The sequence below is a fragment of the Cicer arietinum genome, chromosome 2 (assembly GCF_000331145.2).
Source record: "Cicer arietinum cultivar CDC Frontier isolate Library 1 chromosome 2, Cicar.CDCFrontier_v2.0, whole genome shotgun sequence".
Classification (NCBI taxonomy): domain Eukaryota; kingdom Viridiplantae; phylum Streptophyta; class Magnoliopsida; order Fabales; family Fabaceae; genus Cicer; species Cicer arietinum.
In genome coordinates, this window is record NC_021161.2 from 39960267 (window position 1) to 39982349 (window position 22083).

General features: G+C 29.1%; 1 protein-coding gene across 1 annotated transcript; it reads right to left on the reverse strand.

Annotated features, from left to right (window-relative positions):
• Nucleotides 1-17893: 17893 nt before the first annotated feature.
• Nucleotides 17894-20552, reverse strand: LOC101510655 (zinc transporter 6, chloroplastic). The gene is made up of 2 exons (XM_004490567.4): nucleotides 19735-20552; nucleotides 17894-18331 (listed from the first exon to the last, which is right to left on the reverse strand). The coding sequence occupies exons 1-2, from the start codon at nucleotides 20416-20418 to the stop codon at nucleotides 18017-18019; spliced, it is 999 nt and encodes a 332-aa protein (XP_004490624.1). The 5' UTR covers nucleotides 20419-20552; the 3' UTR covers nucleotides 17894-18016.
• Nucleotides 20553-22083: the final 1531 nt, after the last annotated feature.

The window sequence follows — 22083 nt, forward strand, 5'->3', positions numbered from 1 at the left end:
ATATATAGTTAAACTTTTATGTTACAGTTTTGTGTGTTGATAATATTTTAAAATGCTTACAATACAAAAATAATTAATACTACTCTGTCTTAAAACATAAACAAAAATCGATAAAAAAAAAAAAAAGATGAATTTAATCTAAATTTTAAAATTAAATATATTAATATTTTTAACTAAATTTTACTCCATACATCAACTTTTTTTATTCAATTTTACTCTATATGACTTCAATTATACTCCATTCCCACTTTCTTCTCAAAACACTCTTTGTAAGGAAAATAAAAATAAAAAACACACTTTTTCAATAAAAAAAAATAAATAAAACATCAAGACAACCAGAAAACTCAAAGGTAGCTCTCCGGACTGCACTAATTTTTTGTGCACACTCAAATTTAATTTGCATAAAATATTTAAATTTCAAGTTTTTAAAATTTATCTATATTTTGAAAAACATAAATTTAAATTTTGTTATACTGATGTTTTAAATATATCAAATTTTTTAGAATATGTATTTATATTAAAAAAAATTAGATATAAATTTTTGCGAAAACATAAAATGAAGTTTTTCTAAAACATATTTTAAATTTGAGTTTTCCATATTGCAATTAAAATTTCATTGTAGGGTAGGAAATAATTGTGGGTAATAAGGTAAAGTTTTCCTCCATAGCGAACTACCTATTAATGGCCGAACTAGCTATTAATATCGAGTGAGTATCTTTTGACTTTAAGATTTGATCTAAAAAAGGTCATGGATAGAATGGTGCCCATTACTCTATGGCACCATCATGGTCCAGTTAACACAATTTATAGTTCTATTAATTAAAAAAGGTGAGGGTCAAGATTGGTCACTTGTTACCTACTAAACAAGTCATATATAAAAAAAATTTACATTTCTACTTAAACATATATTCCAATTAGACCACCAACATATATCTCAAATTACAATATTTAATATTTAAGATAGTATTTAAGAAAAATATTAATGAAATAGTTAGTTAATATAAGATTAATTACTATTAATTATGTTATATTAATTACATATAATTTAAACTAATTAAATATTCCATTCGAGGTAAAAGTATAAATGGTAGTTGAAAAATTGATGAATTCAAATTAAATACTAATCAAATACATCAATTTTTTAACTATTATTTTTACTTATATTTATTTCTAGATGGAGTATGATTTAACAATTGCATGTTTGATTAGTCAATTGTGAAGACTTATATTAATACAAATTTAGTACGATTTAACTCTTGGATCTTTTGATTAGTAAATTGTTACGACTTGTTTATACTAATTAAGTATAATTTTAGTGTTTAATCTTTGACAGTGATATAATAAAAATTATCTATATTAATTAATTATGTACAATTGAATTATTGGATCTCCCATTAGTAACATTTTAAGAATTATTTATACTAATTAAGTAAAATTTTATTATTGGATCTCTAATAAGTGAACTGCTTCGACTTAATTATATAAATTTGGCTTGGGGGATATAGTTCAATTGCTAGACCTCCACTTTTGCAATTGAGTCGTTGCGATTACGGATTGGATGTCTAATTGTCCAGACGGTAATGATAGTATCTTCAGTGGCTCACTTTTCCTAAGTAATGGGAAAGAGAACCGAAACATGCCACTGAAAGACTCTAGTGAGATAAACATGGGTTACCAAGAACGTAGAGGAGGTAGGATGGACGATTTTACCATTGAATCTCCGATTAGTAAAATATTAAGACTTATTTATACTAATTAAATAATATTTTACCGTTGAATATTTAATGATTGATCATTCACGCCTTATTTATATTAATTAAATATGATTTAACCATTAGAAATTTTATAAGTAAATTGTTAACACTTATTTATACCTAAGAAGGATGTTTTACCATTGAATCTCCGACTAGTGATATCCTAACACTTACAAGCTCTCTTTATGTATAAGACCCTTTTGAGATTTTTTGTTGTCTCTTGTTACAAGACTTATTTCAGCTTTTCAACTACATTAATTTTTTATTTACCAAACACACCTCTAATTATGTTATATCTTTTTATGCAATCTACAATAAACACGTAGTAAAAATATAAACTAATTTTCTTTCCTACATGGTAAATCGGTAAAATCAACACAAATTGTCAACAAATTTAATAAATAATCAACTTTCTTAATATTCGTGATTTAGTCAATAAAGAGATAGAGGTAATATTAAAACTAATTAAGTGATATTTTACCATTAAAAATTTGACTATAAAATCACTAAGTCGGTATTATAATACTATTTGGAATAAGAGTTAGTAGTTGAAGAAAAATAAAAATACTAACTTAATTACTATTAATGTGAAGGTGTAGAACGTTGTCGGAGAAATCACGTTGCTTAAGAATTTTAAGAACAACACTAAAAAAAAGGTAAAAACGCCTTTCCTTTTATTTCCTTGCATGACTATGTGATTTATTCTTGTACATGTGCTATTATGTGTATAATATGTTGAAATGTTTATTTATTTTTGTCAAAATAAATATTTTGTTAACATGTAATTGTGAGTGATTTATCGTTCTCATTGTTATAATTGTTGTGTTTCACATGCTATGGTGATTTCTTAAAACGCACATATGCGGTTGTTAATAATTTAATCTTGTATAATATTAGTGATTAATTAACAATGTGTCTACATTCATACATTCATAATTGAATGGTGGTCTATAATTGGTTAGAGTCTACATATCTTTGTAGGGAGGCTGTGGTAGTGGTGTTGCTTGGAAGAACCTACAATGCTCTTGTAGAGGATGTGATATTCCATTATCATTTGCACTTGCATATAGGCTGGAGTCATACTGTTGAAAAGTATATATGTGGTGTGTATATGAAAATGTTTGAGCAAGTGTCTTGAATCATTACAAGTTATAATAAAATAGTAGTACCAAATGTCGAATTCAAGGATTGCACTATACTCATGACAAAGATACAAAAGATAAAGATTAAATAAGAATTACAAGAAAGATTCATGAATTGTTCTTGGTAAAACTCCTTCAATGATGGTAGGACCAACATCCTCTAAATTTCTCTACTAGGGCACAAGTTTTCAAACTTCAAAATAGCCAAAAAGATCTCTAGAAAGTGAGAAAAACACATTTTTATGTGTTCTACAGCGCGTCATGCGTCCTAGCGCAAGCCTGGAGCACTGCAACATTTCTGGAAAGAAGCAAATTGTCAAAGTATGGTAGAAATGTCCCTCATGTGCAAGTATTTACGCTCCAGCGCACAACACCTGTTGTCTAACTTTTACTCCACATAGATCAATTTGGTACATGTGTCTTCATGAAAGTTGTGGCTATGAATCTTAGCTTTTCATTTGCACTTTATGTGACTCCATTTGGACATATTCAACTCCACATATGACTAAAATACTCCACATATATCATGTTGATTTCTCAAAAAAATTCAACAATTGACTAAAAAACCAAAACAACGCAAAAACTACGAAAAATCTCTACTTAATCAAGGATAGGGATGGGAATAGGCTAGGCCGTCCATTAGGGGCCTATGGCCTGGCCTACTTATGGTCTGGCCTGACCTGGCCTATTTAATAAAAAGGCTAGGTTCAGGATATTTTTAAAGCCTATTTATTTAAATAGGTCAGGCTTAGGCTTATAAAAAAGCCTATTAGGCCTGATAGACCGACCTATATATATTTGATTATTTATTAATATTATTTATTATTATTATATTAATAATATTATTTCCTATTTTAGATTCTATCAATTAGGCAATCATTCAGTGAGCATTCCATATTCAGTAGTTGTTCCATATTCGGTAGTGATTCTATATTTGGTAGTCATTTCATATCCGTTCAATTAGTCAATCACTCAGTAGTGGTTCCATATTTGTTTAAGAGATAATATTTGTTTAAGCCATCCTCTTAGTTGATGAAGATCTAAGGAAGCACGGTAGCATACAATTGAAGGTTCTGATATACTTTATTTTTTATGTTAGACTTGTTGGGAGATTTTTTCATAAGCGTGTTATTGAGACAAAATCTCAATTTAATGTTTTGATGAAAACAAACAAAAAGTTAATTAAGAATGTAATTATGAGTCTAAATATTATGTTAATTTAACTTGTGCTTTTGAGTGTGTTAATTCAAAGATCGGATTTAAACAAAGCAACGTAATCAGCATAAAAAGGCAAGAATCTGAACAAATAAGAATGGAGAACATTCTTAACAAAATCTGGAAAACGAATAATGTTCTCCAACTTCAAGAATGACCATCACAGCTCCAAAATCAATCAATCTTCATTAATTAAAAGAAGTTTTAGCCTCTAGATTTTACATCATATCATCAACACTTGGCAAGGAACAAACTGAGATGATCAAATTTAAAGAAACTACTCAAGTCACAAAGAGAGAAGATCACACATTAGCAAGACCAAACATATCTGAACCTTCTCCAGCTTGACTGTCAAGAACGAAGAACATTCTTGACAATATTTTGATCATTCTCCAGCATGTTAACATTAATCTCCAGTATGCTAACATCATTCTCCAGCGTGTTGACATTATTCTCCAGCATGCTAACATCATTCTCCAACATGTTAAACATCAATCATCAGAATGATAACATCAATCTGCAAAAAGCTCTCATCAGTCTTCAGAATGATTAGATCTGTCTCCAGAATGATTAGATCTATCTCCAGAATGATCATATCAGTCTCTAGAATGTTCAGACTAGTATCCAGAATTATGAACATCATACTCCAGCACACTATCATCATTCTCAAAGATGTTCTGACATAATAAAATCTCCAATTTGAAGCAATATCATCAACAAATATATATGAGGTATAAAAGATCATTAAACACAAAAGAAATCTAATCAAGAACGAAGAAAATCGCCCAGTCAAACAGATTTCATAAAGTGTTCAAAGGATGGAATATTTTAATTTGTATATATTGGTTATGGTCAAAACTAACAGAGCACTACCAACAGCTCTTTTGACCATTATTAAATGTCTTAAAAGCCTATAAAAAGAATGCCAATGCTCAAGAAGAAATCAGAGCTTCAAGTCTTAAGCAATTCATTACTCATTTCAATCATACTTGAATTTCTCTCACTCACATACATTGAATCAGTTCTGACTTTTTCCATTCGATTCTTAGAATCATTCTCGTGTATTTTTTTGTCAAAGAATCAGAACTCAAACAAGTATTGAGCCTTCTCAAATTCTAACAAAACAGTCTCCTCATTATTGTAAAACTCTAATTATAAGAGTTTAGTATAGTTTGGGTAGATTGCAAGAACTCCTATCAAGGTTGATAGGTGACCTGATTGAACTCCTTTTTGGGTGGAAAGGTTTTAAATTTGTAACAGATCAAGGTTGATCTGAGCTAGGTGTTGTATAACCAAGAAGGTTTTTTGTTTTGAACACTTAGTGGAAAATCTCACAATTGTGAGGACTGGACCTAACTCTAGTTGGGTGAACAAGGATATATCATTGTGTGGTATATGTTGAGACAAAATCTCAATTTAATATTTTGATGATAACTAAACAAAAGGTTAATTAAGAATTCTAATTATGATTCTAAATGTTTTGGTATTTAACATGTGCATTTGAATGAATTAAACAAGATAGGTATCAAAGCATACAAAGCAGAACTCATTAAAATCAAGAAAGCAGAAAACAGTGAAATGAAGATCGATCTTGACTTATTGCTGAGAAACGAAGAACGAAACGAAGAACGATCTTCGTTTATGGCATAAACAAGAATAATCAGTTTCCTTGTGAAAGATTGGATCCTGGAAACCTTATTCATCTCATATCTTCATCTAGAATAAGCAAGGATCAATCTAAGTCATATTTGTTCCAGAATTCAAAGAATGAAAGACATGTTTCATTAAAAGTATAAAACAAGATCATTCTTCAAATGAGGCAAGTGCATGTACAAAGCTACTAGCTGTAAAGTACACTACTGATTGTACTTTTCTAGATCTACACACGTGACTGAAAAGCAAGCACTCAACTTAGACAACTCACATAACCACAAGTACAAGTCAGCTCATCATCAACCAATTCGAAGAACGATCTTGGATGTCAAGAACGTTCCTGGATTCAGCATAATCACTCATGCTTTATGACTGACTTTATCCAACCACTCCTTTATGACAGCTGACTCTTTTTCAACAGATGTGTGAGCTGTCCTAAAGCTCTCTTGAACCCTATAAATAAAGTTCCACAATGAAGAACAAATCAGAGCTTCAAGTACTAAGAAATCAATTACTCATTTCAATCATACTTGAATTTCTCTCACTCACATACATTGAATCAGTTCTGATTTTTCCCATTCGATTCCTAGAATCATTCTCGTGTTTTTCTCTGTCAAAGAATCATATATCAAACAAGAGTTGAGACATCTTAGATTATAACAAAAACAATCTCATCATTATTGTAAAACTCAAACTATATGAGTTTAGTATAGTTTGGGTAGATTGTAAGAAATCCTATCAAGGTTGATATGTGACTTGATTGAACTCCTTTCTGGGTGGAAAGATTTTAACTTTGTAGCAGATCAAGGTTGATCTAAACTAGGTGTTGTAAAACCAAAAAGGTTCTTTGTTTTAAACACTTAGTGGAAAATCTTACGGTTGTGAGGATTGAACGTAATCCGGGTTGGGTGAACCAGGATATATCCTTATGTCATCTCTCTATCTCTATCTCTATTTATTTTATGCTTTAAAATCAGAGTATATATTGATAACATTGATATTGTTGTTTTTTACTAACAAAGATCAATCTTTGTTATAACCAAGATCAATCTTGAGTTGAATTTTCAGTTTTAAACAGGAATTTTTAAAAGGGGCAATTATAATTCAAACCTCTCTTCCTTATAATTGACATTGTTACTTCAGTATAATCTCTTCCCTTATCTATTTACTTTCAGTCTGATTGATTATCAACTTAAATACATAAACTGAATTACTGATTTTAACTAACCAAGAACATTCTCCGTTTTCTGGTTAAAACCAAGAACGTTCTCCATTTTCTGCTTTCTTAACCAAGATCATTCTTGAGTTAAATCTTTAGAATTTTCAAGAATTTTTAAATAGGTACACTTACAATTCAAACCCCTTTCCTTGTAAATCAACATTGTTACTTCAATTGACATCAAAGTTTGGCTATAAAGTTGAACACCTAACAAGTGTTAGAGAAAAAGATCTAGAAGAAAAATGTCAAAAGATATGTACATTGCTAAAGAAGGGTCATCATACAGACCACTTTACTTTGATGGCACAAACTACTATTTTTGGAAAAGAAAAATGCAGTTGTTCCTAAAATCTCAAGATACAGGATTTTGGCGCATCATTACATATGGGTATTTCATACCAAGAGTCGACCAAAATGATTCCACCTCTGCTGAAACGAAAAAAGCAAATTGGACAACAAAAGAAAAATCTAAGGTACTTCTAAATTCAAAAGCTCAACTATTTTTATCTTGTGCTTTAAGTAGGGAAGAAAGCGAAAGAGTTTATGAATGCAAAATTGCTAAAGAAGTATGAGACACATTGCAAAGTCATCACGAAGGAACAAGCCATGTGAAAGAAACAAGGATTAACATAGGCATAAGAAAGTTTGAACTCTTTGAAATGAATGAAGGAGAAACCATTGATCATATGTACTCATGATTCACAACCTAAATGAAATGCACTCCTTAGGGAATACACACTGCGTACAAGATAGATTTAGAAAAATCATGAGATGTCTTCCAATAATATGGAGATCAATGGTGACAACCATAAGCTAGATCAAGAATCTTGACGTACTCGGACTGGAGGAACTGATTGAAACATTACGAGCACATGAAGTGCTGCTATAAGAAGACAGACCAATCAAAAAGGGCAAAACAATAACTTTGAAAATATCTCAAGAAATTTCAGATGAGGACTCAGAAGAAATCGAAAAAGAAGATGTTGATGAAGAAATAATTCTTCTTACAAAAAAGATATAGAGAATGTTGAGAAGAAGGGACCATATCAAAAAAGGACTTTTAAATCAAAAGGAAAACTTCAAAATAGAGGAAGACAAAAGTCAAATCACATGTTTTAGATGCAATAAACAAGGAGATTATAAAACTTAATGTCCATTGAACAAAAGAGCACCAAAAAAGTTCCATTTCAAGAAAAAATCCATGATGGTGACCTAGGATGATTATGATGAATCAGAAGCAGATGAACCTGAAGAAGCCAACTTATGTTTAATGGCAGATACTGAAGAGAAAGAGGTAATAAATTCTGAACCATGTCTTTTATGTGAACAAATTGAAAAATATTTTGATCGCTTACTTAATGATTCAAATATGCTTGTTCTAAAATGTAGTTCTTTAAAGGATCAAGTATTAAAAGAAAAAAAGGAAAAAGAGAAAGCTCGTGTTATGATTGATGAATTAAAAAACATCATTCAGAACATGCATGAATCTTATTTTAAGGAAAATAATGAATCTGAAAATCAAGATTGTTCTACGATTCAAAAGAAGAACGTTCTCCTTAAAGTAGAAGTTGAACTTCTTAAAAATGACTTTGTCAAACTTTATTAGAACTACTGAAACCTTTCAAAAAAATCATGGGATCTCAAGTGGAATATTTGATAAAGCTGGTCTTGGTTTTGATAAAACTCAAAAAACAAAAATATATGAAACCTTTTTTTGTTTCGGAAAGAAAAGAGGATAAATACAAAACCAAATGCTCATATTGTAAGAAACTTGGACATTTTGAATTTTCTTGCTACTTTAAGAAAATAGATGAAAAGATTAAAAGCAAAAGGTTTTTTAAAGGGAAATATCGTTTTGCAAATAAAGTTGAACCAATTTTGAAAAATATGCAGAAAGGAGAACGTTCTCCAGGTTGTTCTCAAAACGGAGAATGTTCTGGAACAATAACAGAACTTTCTCCAAAAAGTTTGAAAAAGGGAGAACGATATGGAATTTCATCAAAATCAAGTTCAAAGTTGTTTAAAACGCATATTTCGAAACCCTTTCCAAGATCAACAACAAAGTGTTCCTATTGTTCCAAAAATGGTCACTTCGAATCAACTTGCTATTTTAAAAAGAGATCAAGTTTTAAAAAATCTTCTAAAATAAGATATACTAACCATCAAGGACTCAAACAAATATGGGTACAAAAATTATTACTAACTCATGATGTAGTAACATCATCCAACAATCAAGAAAGAACATTGATACATAGAAAAGACATGCTCAATACACAAGAATTGAAAAGTATGATGACTCCTCTCATTACAAAAATTTGGAGTGTCTATAACCTTTGGAAACATTAACAAATCAAAGGATGATGAAGAAGAAGAACATTCTGGACAACAGCAAGATAATGCTTCCAAGGAAACCGAGATTGAGAAACAATCTTCGTTTCATTCTCCTTAGAAAAGCTGGAGAATGATAAAAACTAATTGGAAGGATATGGTACCAAAGCTGCTGTTGGAAAAGTAATTACAATGGTTGATTTGCCTTTGAAATACATAAATGATATTCAAGTTTCACTTTAGAAGAAGCACATATTCACATTTTACTCTTGTCTAATTCAAGTGTTTCTTTGGATCTTATCAAGGTATATCCTGATCATGATTACTTCTTAATTCATTCACGGAACTCAAATCATTTTCTACAAATTCTCTTCCTTATGTTCTTAAAAGCATTTTTTTATGTGAACAAATTGAAGTAACAATGTTGATTTACAAGAAAGGGGGGTTTGAATTGTAAATGCACCTTTTAAAAATTCCTGTTAAAACTTAAGAAAATAACTCAAGAATGATCTTGGTTATGAAACAGAATACGGAGAACGTTCTTGGTTTATGTTATAAAGCAGAGAACGTTCTTTAATTAGCAGAAAATTAGTTTATATTTTATCTCAAATGATTAATGCAGTATACTAAAGAAGGAGAAAGGAAAGAGAATACCACACAAAGATTTATCCTGGTTCACCCAACGTGGGTTACGTCCAGTCCTCACACTGTGAGATTTTCCACTAAGTGTTTAAAATGAAGAACCTTCTTAATCTTACAACACCTAGAATAAATCAACCTTGATCTATTTCTTTCTTAATTACTTTCCACCCAGAAAGCAATCACAATTCCTATCTAACCTTGATAGGAAGCAATCTTAAACAAACTATAAAGAAACTCTTATAGTTTGAGTTTTTACAAATGATTGAATTTGACAGAATCTGATATTACTCAACTCTTGTTTGAGAATAGATTCTTTACAGAGTATCTAATGACAATTTCGCAACTGATATATGAATGAGCAGCAGTGGCTTTTTTTTTTTCGCGAATTTGCAGAATGTAGTGTTTCCTCTGTTTTGCAGAATTTCAAGCTTAAGTGTGATTGTATAATGTTGATTACTTGGCACTTGAATTTCTTGCTTAGAACTGAGATAATGGCCTTCTATTTATAGGCTGGAGATGTACGAAATAGCTGTTGGAGAGGCCATGCTTTTTTGACTAAAACATTATTTTTAGAATAAAAATAATGTTGCTTTGAAAACAGCTTTTTGACTTTTGATGTTTTAGCATTGAAAGCACTTCTGTCCTTTCTTTGACATTTCTTCACTGATCTTGGATGGTACATTATTTGTCTTGAGTCTTGAGTGAAGCTAGAGGAGGTTGGAGAAGATTTGAATCGAATTGCAGACTGAAACAGAGAGGATGCAAGGCTGCTGTTGATGTGCAGAAAACGGAGAATGATTAACGTTCTTGGTTTTATCAGTTTGAACGTTCTTGAGCTTCAATAATCATTCTGGAGTTCCCGTTTTGAATGTTCTGTATTTCTTTTGTTCTTGTCTTGTCATATACCCAGTTTGATCAAGTTTTCTTGACATTTGAATTTTGGAGTTCTTAAGCCGTCATGACTTTTGTCCATGTTTAAACTCTTTGATCTTTGCGATCAAATATCCTTTTTGAGTCTGGATTATTTGTACTTGTTCCTTGTCATGTACTTGTTAGATATGAATGATTTCCAGAGCAGATTCTTTGATAACGATGTAGATAAATTTTGAACAACATGCTGTGATAGATAGTTCGGTGAAGCTGAAGATCATTCTCTGTTTATGATGCAGAATGATCTTGTTGTTGTCTTTTCTTGTATTTGCTTGATTCTGCTCTTAATTAAAACCACTCAAGAACACAAGTTAAATTAACATAACATTTAGAATCATAATTAACATTCTTAATTAACCTTTGTTTATTTTCATCAAAACTTTAAAATAGAGAGTTTGTCTCAACACAAATGTCTTTGATCGTTTCAAAAAATTAGTTTTGAAAAACACAAACTTTATTAGCATAAGAATATTTTGTAAAGAGAAAAATTATATTTGACATGTTGTCACATTCATCTTATTTTTGCTTCCCTATATGCACTCACTATCTCTAGTTTTAAAAATGAAAAATGGATCTATTTTTTACTGGTAAGCATGATCATATTCACATTCATCTTATCTTACTTGTGTTTTGGAATTTGGAGGGATATCCATTTCAAAATATTAAGGGAGATTTTTTTAGAAAATGTTACTTTTCTTAAAACTAGAGTCGACTCGTTATTTTCTATGTGTAGTATACATTTCCTTTGTTTTCCCCAACTTTTTTGTGTTGACAAAGGGGATAATTATTTTAGAATTTATGTGTAGATTTTATGTTGGTTCAAAAACTGAAGCATATTATGAGGGGGAATTTTTAAGCTCTCTATGATTAAAATTAGAATCAAAATTAAAATCTAAATTAACAGGTTTGTCATCATCAAAAGGGGGAGATTGTTGAGACAAAATCTCAATTTAATGTTTTGATGAAAACAAACAAAAAGTTAATTAAGAATCTTAATTATGATTCTAAATATTATGTTAATTTAACTTGTGCTTTTGAGTGTATTAATTTAAAGATATGATTTAAATAAAACAAAGAAATCAACATAAAAAGGCAAGAAACTGAACAAACAAGAATGATGAACATTCTTAACAAAATCTGGAAAACGGAGAATGTTCTCTAGTTTCAACAATGATCATCACAGCTCCAAAATCAATCAATCTCCATTAGTAAAAGAAGTTTTAGCATCTGAATTTTACATCTATATCATCACCACTTGGCAAGGAATAAACTGAGATGATCAGATTCAAAGAAACTACTTGAATCACAAAGAGAGAAGATAACGAATTAGCAAGACCAAACATATCTGAACTTTCTCCAGCTTGACTGTCAAGAAAGAATAACATTCTTGACAGTATTCTGATCATTCTCCAACATGTTAACATTAATCTATGTCATGCTAATATCATTCTCCAGCATGTTGACATTAATCTCCAGCATGCTAACATCATTCTCCAACATGTTAAACATTAATCTTCAGAATGATAACATCAATCTGCATAAAGTTCTCATTAGTCTCCAGAATGATCATCAGTCTCCAAGAATGATCAGATCTATCTCCAGAATGATCAGATCAGTCTCCATAATGATCAGATCAGTCTCCATAATGATCAGATCAGTCTCCATAATGATCATATCAATCTCCAGAATGTTCATACCAGTCTTCAGAATGATCATCAGTCTCCAGAATTCTCAACATCATTCTCCAGCAAACTATCATGATTCTCGAAGCTATTTTGACAAAATAAAATCTCCAGATTGAATCAATATCATCAACAAATATATATGAGGTGTAAAGGATCATTAAATACAAAATAAATATGATTAAGAACGAAGAAAAACGTCAAGTCAAACATATTTATAAAGTGTTCAAAGGCTGAAATATTTTTATTTATATATATTGGTTTTGGTCAAAACTGACAGAGCACTACCAACAACTCTTTTGACTATTATTAAATGTCCTAAAAGACTATAAAAGGAAAGTCAATACTTAAGAAGAAATCACAGCTTCAAATACTAAGCAGTTCATTACTCATCTCAATCATACTTGAATTTCTCTCACTCACAAACATTGAATCAGTTCTGATTTTTTCCATTCAATTCTTAGAATCATTCTCATGTATTTTTCTGTCAAATAAGCAGAACTCAAACAAGTGTTGAGCCTTCTCCGATTCTAACAAAACAATCTCATCATTATTGTAAAACTTGAACTATAAGAGTTTAGTATAGTTTGGGTAGATTGCAAGAACTCCTACCAAGGTTGATAGGTGACCTGATTGAACTCCTTTATAGATAGAAATATTTTAACTTCTTAACAGGTCAAGGTTGATCTGAGCTAGGTGCTGTAAAATCAAGAAGGTTCTTTGTTTTGAACACTTTGTGAAAAATCTCACGGTTGTGAGGACTAAATGTAACCTGGGTTGGGTGAACCAGGATATATCCTTGTGTGGTATATCTTCTCTTATCTTTTTACTTTTAGTCTGATTGATTATCAACTTAAATACATAAAATGAATTACTGATTTTAACTAACCAATAACATTCTCCGTTTTCTAGTTAAAACCAAGAACGTTCTATGTTTTCTGTTTTCTTAACCAAGATCATTCTTGAGTTAAATCTTTAGATTTTTCAGGAATTTTTAAATGGGTACATTTAAGATTCAAACCTCCCCTTCCTTGTAAATCGACATTGTTACCTCACGTGTGACCAACTAGAATTTGTTTTTGGGTATTAAAAGGCCAAAATTATTGCTTTATGAGTTTACTTTTATTTTATGCATTAGATTTATTTGTTGTAACTGCTACTAGTCTGATTCTTTATTTTATGAAGTATGCACGTAAAATTATTATTTGATTTTAAAGTAAACAAGTATTTTAAGATGATTTTGTTTTCAAAAAGGAAATATATATATATATATATATATATATATATATATATATATATATATATATATAGAGAGAGAGAGAGAGAGAGAGAAAGAGGGTGTTGTTAGTTCACGTTCCGAAAAAGTGGGATATTACATACTTGTACTTTGATTATTTTTATAAAATATTGTATCTCGTACTTGTTACCGGTATTGTATTTGTACCTATGCATCATAATGAAGTAGCAATGTCGATCACAAGAAAGGGGGGTTTAAATTGTGATTTCACCTTTTTAAAATTTTCTATTAAAACTTAAATAATTTAACTCAAGATTAATGTTAGTTATGAAAATAGAAAACGGAGAATGTTATTGGTTAATGAAAAATACACAATTTAATCTATCTATTTAATTTGATAATCAAAAGACTAGAAATAAATATAGATAAGGGAAGAAATATCACACAGAGATATATCCAGGTTCAACTGATTCAGGTTACGTCCAGTCATTCGTAATGAATACTGGTGATTTGTAATGTAGATTGATGTATTTTTGTAGCCCAAATCAATCTTGATTTAAAGAAGATTTTGTTCTTTGTAAACAAGAATGTTCTTGGATTTTCAAAATGCTGTCAAGAATTATCTTCGTTTTTCAGAATGCTGTCAAGACTGTTCTTCTTTTCTGTTTAATAACCAGAACATTCTTCGTTTTTGATATTTGATCTTGCTTATTTCAAATTATTTTGCTTCTGATTTATAGCATAGTATATGATCATTTGTTGTTGTATGAATGCATTTGATCATCTTTTTCGTGAAGATGATATCTTGAAGATGTAATAATCATTCTCTTGAATGATTGATATATGATGCATTCTTGTTGAGATTATTTCATTATTGATTAGATACTTATGCATTTTAATGAAGAGAATGACTTCTTGTTTGTTCACTTATGCAATTCATGTTCTTTAAACAAAACTCAAGTGCAATCATTAGTAGACCACCATTCATAAAACTTAATCATTTATTTCATAAGGTTTATTGTCATTAAAACATACATAAAAAAGATTTTTGTCTCAACACATAGCCCTTTGTTCTTTTTTATAAGCAGTAATTAGATGTTTTACATATTAACAAAAATTAATAGTATAATTAATGTGTATATTTTATGTGTGAATTTTACTAAATTGTCCATTATAAATAGATGTTTTTAATGTTAATTTTTAATATATAAGATAAATTAATAATATTAATAGTGATAGACTTAGAAAAGAATAATAAATGCATTTAGTAATTTTTATAGAAATTTTTATATAAGAATATTTTTTTGTTAACAGATGCTTATAATTAAAAACGGAGGAAGTATATAAAAGTGTTTTCAAATATCCTACACTATAAAATATGGATCCTTCTAAAACAATGAAGTATCATGTACTTCCCAGGTACATTATTCATACTATATTATGAGTACTGTTTCCCGTTATTATTTTTAAGCAAATAAAATTGATTTTTTGATATACATTAATATAATATTATTTTAAATTTGAGTTATGTAATTGATTAAATTTATGATTTTTTAATTTTTTATTGTAATTTTATATTGTGAATTAAATAATTTAATTCTTATTTAAATTATATTAAAAATAATATTTTTTATTGACATAGATGTACCTTAATTTTTTATAATTATCATATCACGTAATCTTACCAATACCCGATAGGATATCATATTTGTATCTATGTATTATAGATGCGACAAATAGCTACTTCAGAAACTACGGTAATTTCTCTTTAGAGTGTAATATATACCAATTGTAAAAGTCTCTACATTATACAAAAAGTATCTTTTAAGATTTTTATACATATTAAAAAATATAATAATTAGTAGGAAAAAAAATTATTTTATCAAACAACGCAGTTTAATTATTAATTTTTTTAATATTTTTAAATATAAAATATAATAATAATTGTGTATATAATAATCATAAATAAATATTTAAAATTGTGAATAACTATTTAGTTTGAGACAATTTTTTTTTTTATGTGACATTGTGAGATGGAGGGAAACAGTTGGTCCTTTTCTGCTACGTGACATGACATTTTATCATTTTCAGCACCACCACACCATGGTCATATTGAATTACAAGACCAGGCTAGACGTGACCCTAAAAAAAATCAAATATTAAAGCACTTGTTATAAAAAAAGATACACAATACATTTTGATTGTGCAACGCAACGTATTATATTATAAAGTGGATTTCATTAACGAAGATACGTGTACGGTTTTTCTTCCATGCATTTTTTTTTTCTGCATCATCTTTGCTTATGTTTTTTATTTAATTGAAATCTGCGATTTATTTAACTAAAGTTTTCATAAGTCTCTCCAATGTCGTAGAAGATAATTGGAATGTTAAGGAAATGGAAGAAAATAATAAATACATTTTACTTTATGCCTAGATAAAGACATGTGCCACTGGGGATCAAGATCATAGGATCCCAGATAAAATTCAACCAATTTATCTTTTAAAAAACATTCTTAATTAGTGAGTTATAGTGGAATCTTTGTATACACTTTTACCAAAAGTTGATGAAGCAAATTAAATGATGAAAATAAGATGTTTTAATAAGACAAGAAAGTGACACTTTAAACTGCTTTGGGACTTAGTGGCATTCCTCTATATTCTCCACTACGCTTGCGATATGTAGCATGACATCCAGCTTTTTCAAAATCATTTTCAGATAGCTCCACACCTTTTTTTATTCAATTAATATATTTTTTGAATAAATATTTTATATTATCGATCAAGTCATATTTTGTAAGTATTTAATTTATATGTCTTATTAATTTTTAATTTTTAAATTTTTTTTTAATAAATTATAATTGTTCAACCACAATCACAATATCGGAGAGTCATTTTAGTTACCTAAACATGTGAGTTGCAATAATCATAATCTTTGAATATATAAAAAATAAACATGTTATTAAATATCTTTATTGTTAATAATTTTATAAAATATATTGATTCACCGAAAACACATTTGAATATTCAATTAATTAATAAAAGACACATTCAAAAATAAAAATGAATAACAAAATAAATATTTAACTGCATTATTGTGTAAAAAATATTTAATAAATAAATAATCATAAGATTATATAATAATTAATTATCTATAACTCCAATGAATCTATAACTTGGAGGAAGGTCCTCCTCTCCCTCTGCCTCTGTTGGATCATTAAAGAAGATTAACTTTAATTATAATTAATTAAAAAGTTATATAAATAATATAGTTTGTGATGGATTGATAATAAAAAACATTTTACCCTAATCTTGTATCAAAATTTATTATGAATTTAATTCATATATACGGTCTATAACTTATATTAACAAATAATTATGATGTATTAATAATATAAATCTTTTTATAATAATAATGTACGATAATTAAACTTTAAAGTTATTGTTATTTTAAAATGATGTAATTTGTATTAAATTGACAATAATTTTTTTTTACACTCACAAGTGAAACTCTTTTATTTTACATTAGCCGTAGCAAAGAAAAACTCTTAAGTAAATAATTTACTACTAATCAATATTTTTAATTTTGAATTATTATTTTTAAATATCTAATGAAATAATTTTTATAAATTATGAGCAATATATATAATTTATCAGTCTTACTAATAAATTTTAAATTTTATATAAAGAAGTTTTAGCAACCCTATACGAACATTTTCATAATTTTTGTTTTGTACTCAATTTAATTTAATTTAAATTTTAATAATAAGTTAAAAATTTATTTTAAATAATCTATATCATAATTATTTAATAAGTTAAATATTATGAGAAATACAAAATTATTTACTATTTTTGGAATATGTTTGGCTTCAATTATGTTGTTTTCCCACTTCTTTCTCTTTTTGAATTGTATACAATTATGGAAATTTGATAAGCTTCATATATAAAAACTTCTAGTTATTTTTTTTTTTTTAAAAGTCTTTTATGTTTCACTATAATTATATGTAATTATGTACAATATGAGAGGTACTTCCTATTACCTTTTAGCTTTTTCAAAAAGAAAAAAAAGAAAAAAAAAACTTGCTACTATGTATGTGGCTAAACAGAACCTTGATATTACATTTCAATTTTCATTTGCGTTCTTTTTCCTTTTCTTTGTTGATACTTTTAAATACCAATTTTTGACATTTGAGCTACAAGGTACAAAAAATATTATTCAAGCCCAAAGGGCTAGAATAGACATAGAAGCAGAACCCATAGTTAAGGCAACAAAAGAAGCCTTTTTCAAGCGTGGATCAGAGTTCATAAGTTTGTTGTGAAAGAAATCAGCTGCTATGAGATCAACAAGTGCCATGTAAATAAGAATTCCTGAAGATATTGAACCTAGTAACCCTTCTATGATTAAGGCATTTGGATTACTATCATCATACCCTGTCAATGAGAATAATGCCATCCCCAAAATTATCCCCATTGGGGTTGTTACTGAGAACATGAAGCACATGTACGCCACTGTTCTATAGTTAAATCCTGCCTGTAATTATATACCAAATGGTACGAATTAGCATCTTCTAGCCAAAAATATCACAACCTAGCTAGGTACTATAAACAAAATAGGATTTAACGTTGCTTCCTATCCTATCTTAAATATAATTTTAAGAGAAATATATTTAAATTAGATATATCGACATTTTGTTATCAAATTTTCTGTTATATTTAATATCTGAGAGAGTATTAAACAATTGTGAGCATTTCCCTTACTATTAATATAAAATTGTGATATACAATCCTCAATTGCTTACTACATAACCGACAGCGACAGTGTTAGTGTTAGTTTATTGCACCACTCAGTTACATATCAAGCAATAATTTAATTCGTTTAAAATGGATTAGTGAGACTAAAAGAATTCAATTCTTATATTTATATATTTTAACATTCATTCAATACTTTATTTTTTTTTATTTCTCTTTCAATCATATCACATCTCACATATCTAATTTTATCACTCTCAAGATGGGAATTTTAAGTGTCTACCAAACATTTAAAAAAAAGTTAGGTGTGAAAGATGTAGTTATCCTATTGCCATTATATTTTTTTAATAGGCTAAATACCACTCGTGGTCCCTTAACTTAATCTCAGTTAATGTTTGAATCCTTTATTTTTTTTTCTTTTCGATTTGGTCTTTTATTTTAATTTTAAGTGACAATTTGATATTTTATGTTTTTAAACGTCAACAATATTATCCTTACTTTTTGTAAAAAATCAAAAAACTCATAAAACTAATTATCATCCTCAATATAATGTAATTTCATCAAATTCATAACTTAAATATTTAAATAGACTCATATTTTCATCTCCAACAACATCAAATAAAGAATGACAAATATGAGTTTATTTGAAGATTTGAGTTACGAATTTGATTAAATTTGTTTTATATTACAAAGTATAATTAATTTTATGAATTTTGTTTGAAAATTTTAATGAATTTTTGAATTTTTATAAAATAAAAAAAGATAATATTGTTGACATTTTAAAATATAAAAGATCAAATTGTCACTTACAATTAAAATAAAAAACTAAATTAGAAAAAAAATAAAAGACTAAAACACTAACTTGAAATTAAGTTAAGAGATCAAAAGTGGTATTTAACCTTTTTAATATTAATTTTTGTCACATATACTAAGTGCAATCACTATATATGTTTCTTAAGTCAAATATATAACTACAACTTTTTCAAAATGGACCCTCTATCTTATATAGTTGGATGCACTCGTGACTGTAAAAGATCTCAGTCTCACGTGAACAATAAGGAAATTGAATAGCAAAAGTAGTAATAACATATTTGAAGACATTAAGAAGTTTGAAGTTGAATTTGATAAAGTCAATTAAATATAAGTTTGAAGCAAAAGAAAAAGGAAGTGAAGCAAGAAATGAACCTGAGCAACGCAGCCACCAAGACCCATCCCTTCAAAAATTTGATGAAAAGCCAAAGCAGCAACTAAAGGACGAATAGTGCAAACATTTTGAGACATACCCATAGTCACTCCAATTATAACCGAATGAAATATTATCCCAATTTCCAAAACCTGTGAAACCAATCTCTGTTTCAACCTAACTAATTCTTCCCCTTCCCCATCCCCTTCCCCTCTCTCACTCTCCACTTCATAACCGCCTCCAATTTCAATGCTCATTTCCTTCTCACCCGCCACAACAGGCGCGTACTGCGCGTGTCCCACGTGCCCCACGTGCGAACTCGCCACGAGGTCCACGAACAGAGCCAGAATAGCACCGATGAGAGTCACCAGTCCCGAGAACGGGAAATCCTTCCAGGGATGGCGTGACGCCACGTGGCAGTCCGCCAGTGCTGCGTACGCGTCTGGGAGGACGTGGACGAGGGAAGTCGAGAGGATTACGCCTGCCGCGAAACACTTTATTAAAACTAACGCTCTTTCGTATAACGGTTTTCCCCGGAAAATACGGGCTAGTAGGACGGGAGCTGACATGCCGACTGCGCTGGTGATGAAGATGACGAACAGGGAGATTATTTTAAGGTGTGACGCTGCTGCGCCGTCGCGGCATGACGCGGCTCGAGCTAAGTCCGTTGTACACGGCGCTGACATGATAGTAAAAGAGAAGTGTTGGAACTTGGAAGAGAAATGAAGTGAAGGGTGTTGAAGAATGCGTTGTGGTTGAAGTTTTGAAGAGTAAAGGAAAGTGTGAGTGATAAATGATGTGGACCAGTTTCTGTTTCTGTTGTGGCTTATGCAAAATGTGGGGTACAATATAAAAGCCGTTTTTCTATGTTACGTGTTGGAATCTTGAATCATTCCTCAGTAACTCATTTCTTTTTACTTTCTTTTTTTGGATTTCTTTTCTATGAAATTTGACAACAAATAAATAAATGGTTCAAAACATATAATCACACACCATTACCATGTATAATCTTTAATGAATATAGATGATGTTTTTAGACGTAGATGTTGACGAGTATCTTTATTTTTTATGATTTAAATTAATAATTTAGAAAGATATTGGTTTGATAAATAAATAATATATATCATGTATTGAAATGATAACTATTAAGTTATTGTCTTATTGACAAATATGATTAGGATGTGAATTATTAATTTTAAAGAGTATTATCGGTTATTAATATAAATTTTCATGATTTGAAAGTATTGGTCTGTGGTGGAACACTTATCGTTTAAATAATAGACAAAATTTGAGGTGGATTAGTTTGATAAGTAGCTATTGTGGATTGATATTTAGAAATTATTTAAAACTCTAGTGGTTAGGTTTTCATGGAAGTAGAAGTTTATAGTCTTTTTATTTTTAGGATTGAAAAACTAACCTTATTGATGTCGGTCCATGAAAAACAAAACAAAATAAATAGATCACTTAAAACTAAACTCATCGAACCAACGTCAACCCGATCATTGTTTCAGTTGAAAAAGAAAACAAAGAGAGCTATAAACTTTTACTTTCATAAAGGATCGTCAATTACCATTAAAATTTTGGATAATTTTTAAACATTAATTTATGATGAATCATATATTGTGCTACACAATCGCCCAAATATATTTATATATTTTGTTTTGAAACTTTACACGTTTATTCATAAACGAACAAAAATAGAAAATATTGCCAGGCACGTTCGACATAAATTTGTTCAGTTTTTTACATGATTCTTTAAAGTCATATTTGAATTCCGACAACAATGAGAATGCCTTTTATAAAATTTAGAACTATATTTAAATTGTCTTTAAAACCCTAACTCAACTGTAAGTCTTAATTCAACGGATAAATATCAATATTGTTAGGTTGAATGTCCAGTCTCGGATTCAAATCCGAAACTTTGCAATTGTATGAGTTAATTATGATGAATTTTAACATAAAATAAAAAATAGTATTTAAATTAAACTTTGCTTGGATTGAAATGACACATTCCAACCCATGTAAAGAAAACAAAAAACAAATAAAAGTGGGTGGGAGGAGAAATAACATATTGAAGTGAAGATTTAAAATAAATTTTACATTACGTCCAAACTTGTTTCTACTATTAGATTAATAAAGTACAAGACCGAACTTGTTTCTACTATTAGATTAATAAAGTACAAGACCGTCTTACTTGTGCACATTAAACAACCTATTTTAAGAATTAGTTTAGTTATTTGTCCAAGTATTCCATTGCAAAAGACTACAATTGTCTTTTGAAAATTTAGGAATTGTCTCGTTACCTTTTTGAATATAAATGAGTATCCTCTACAGACAAATGTAGAGACTAA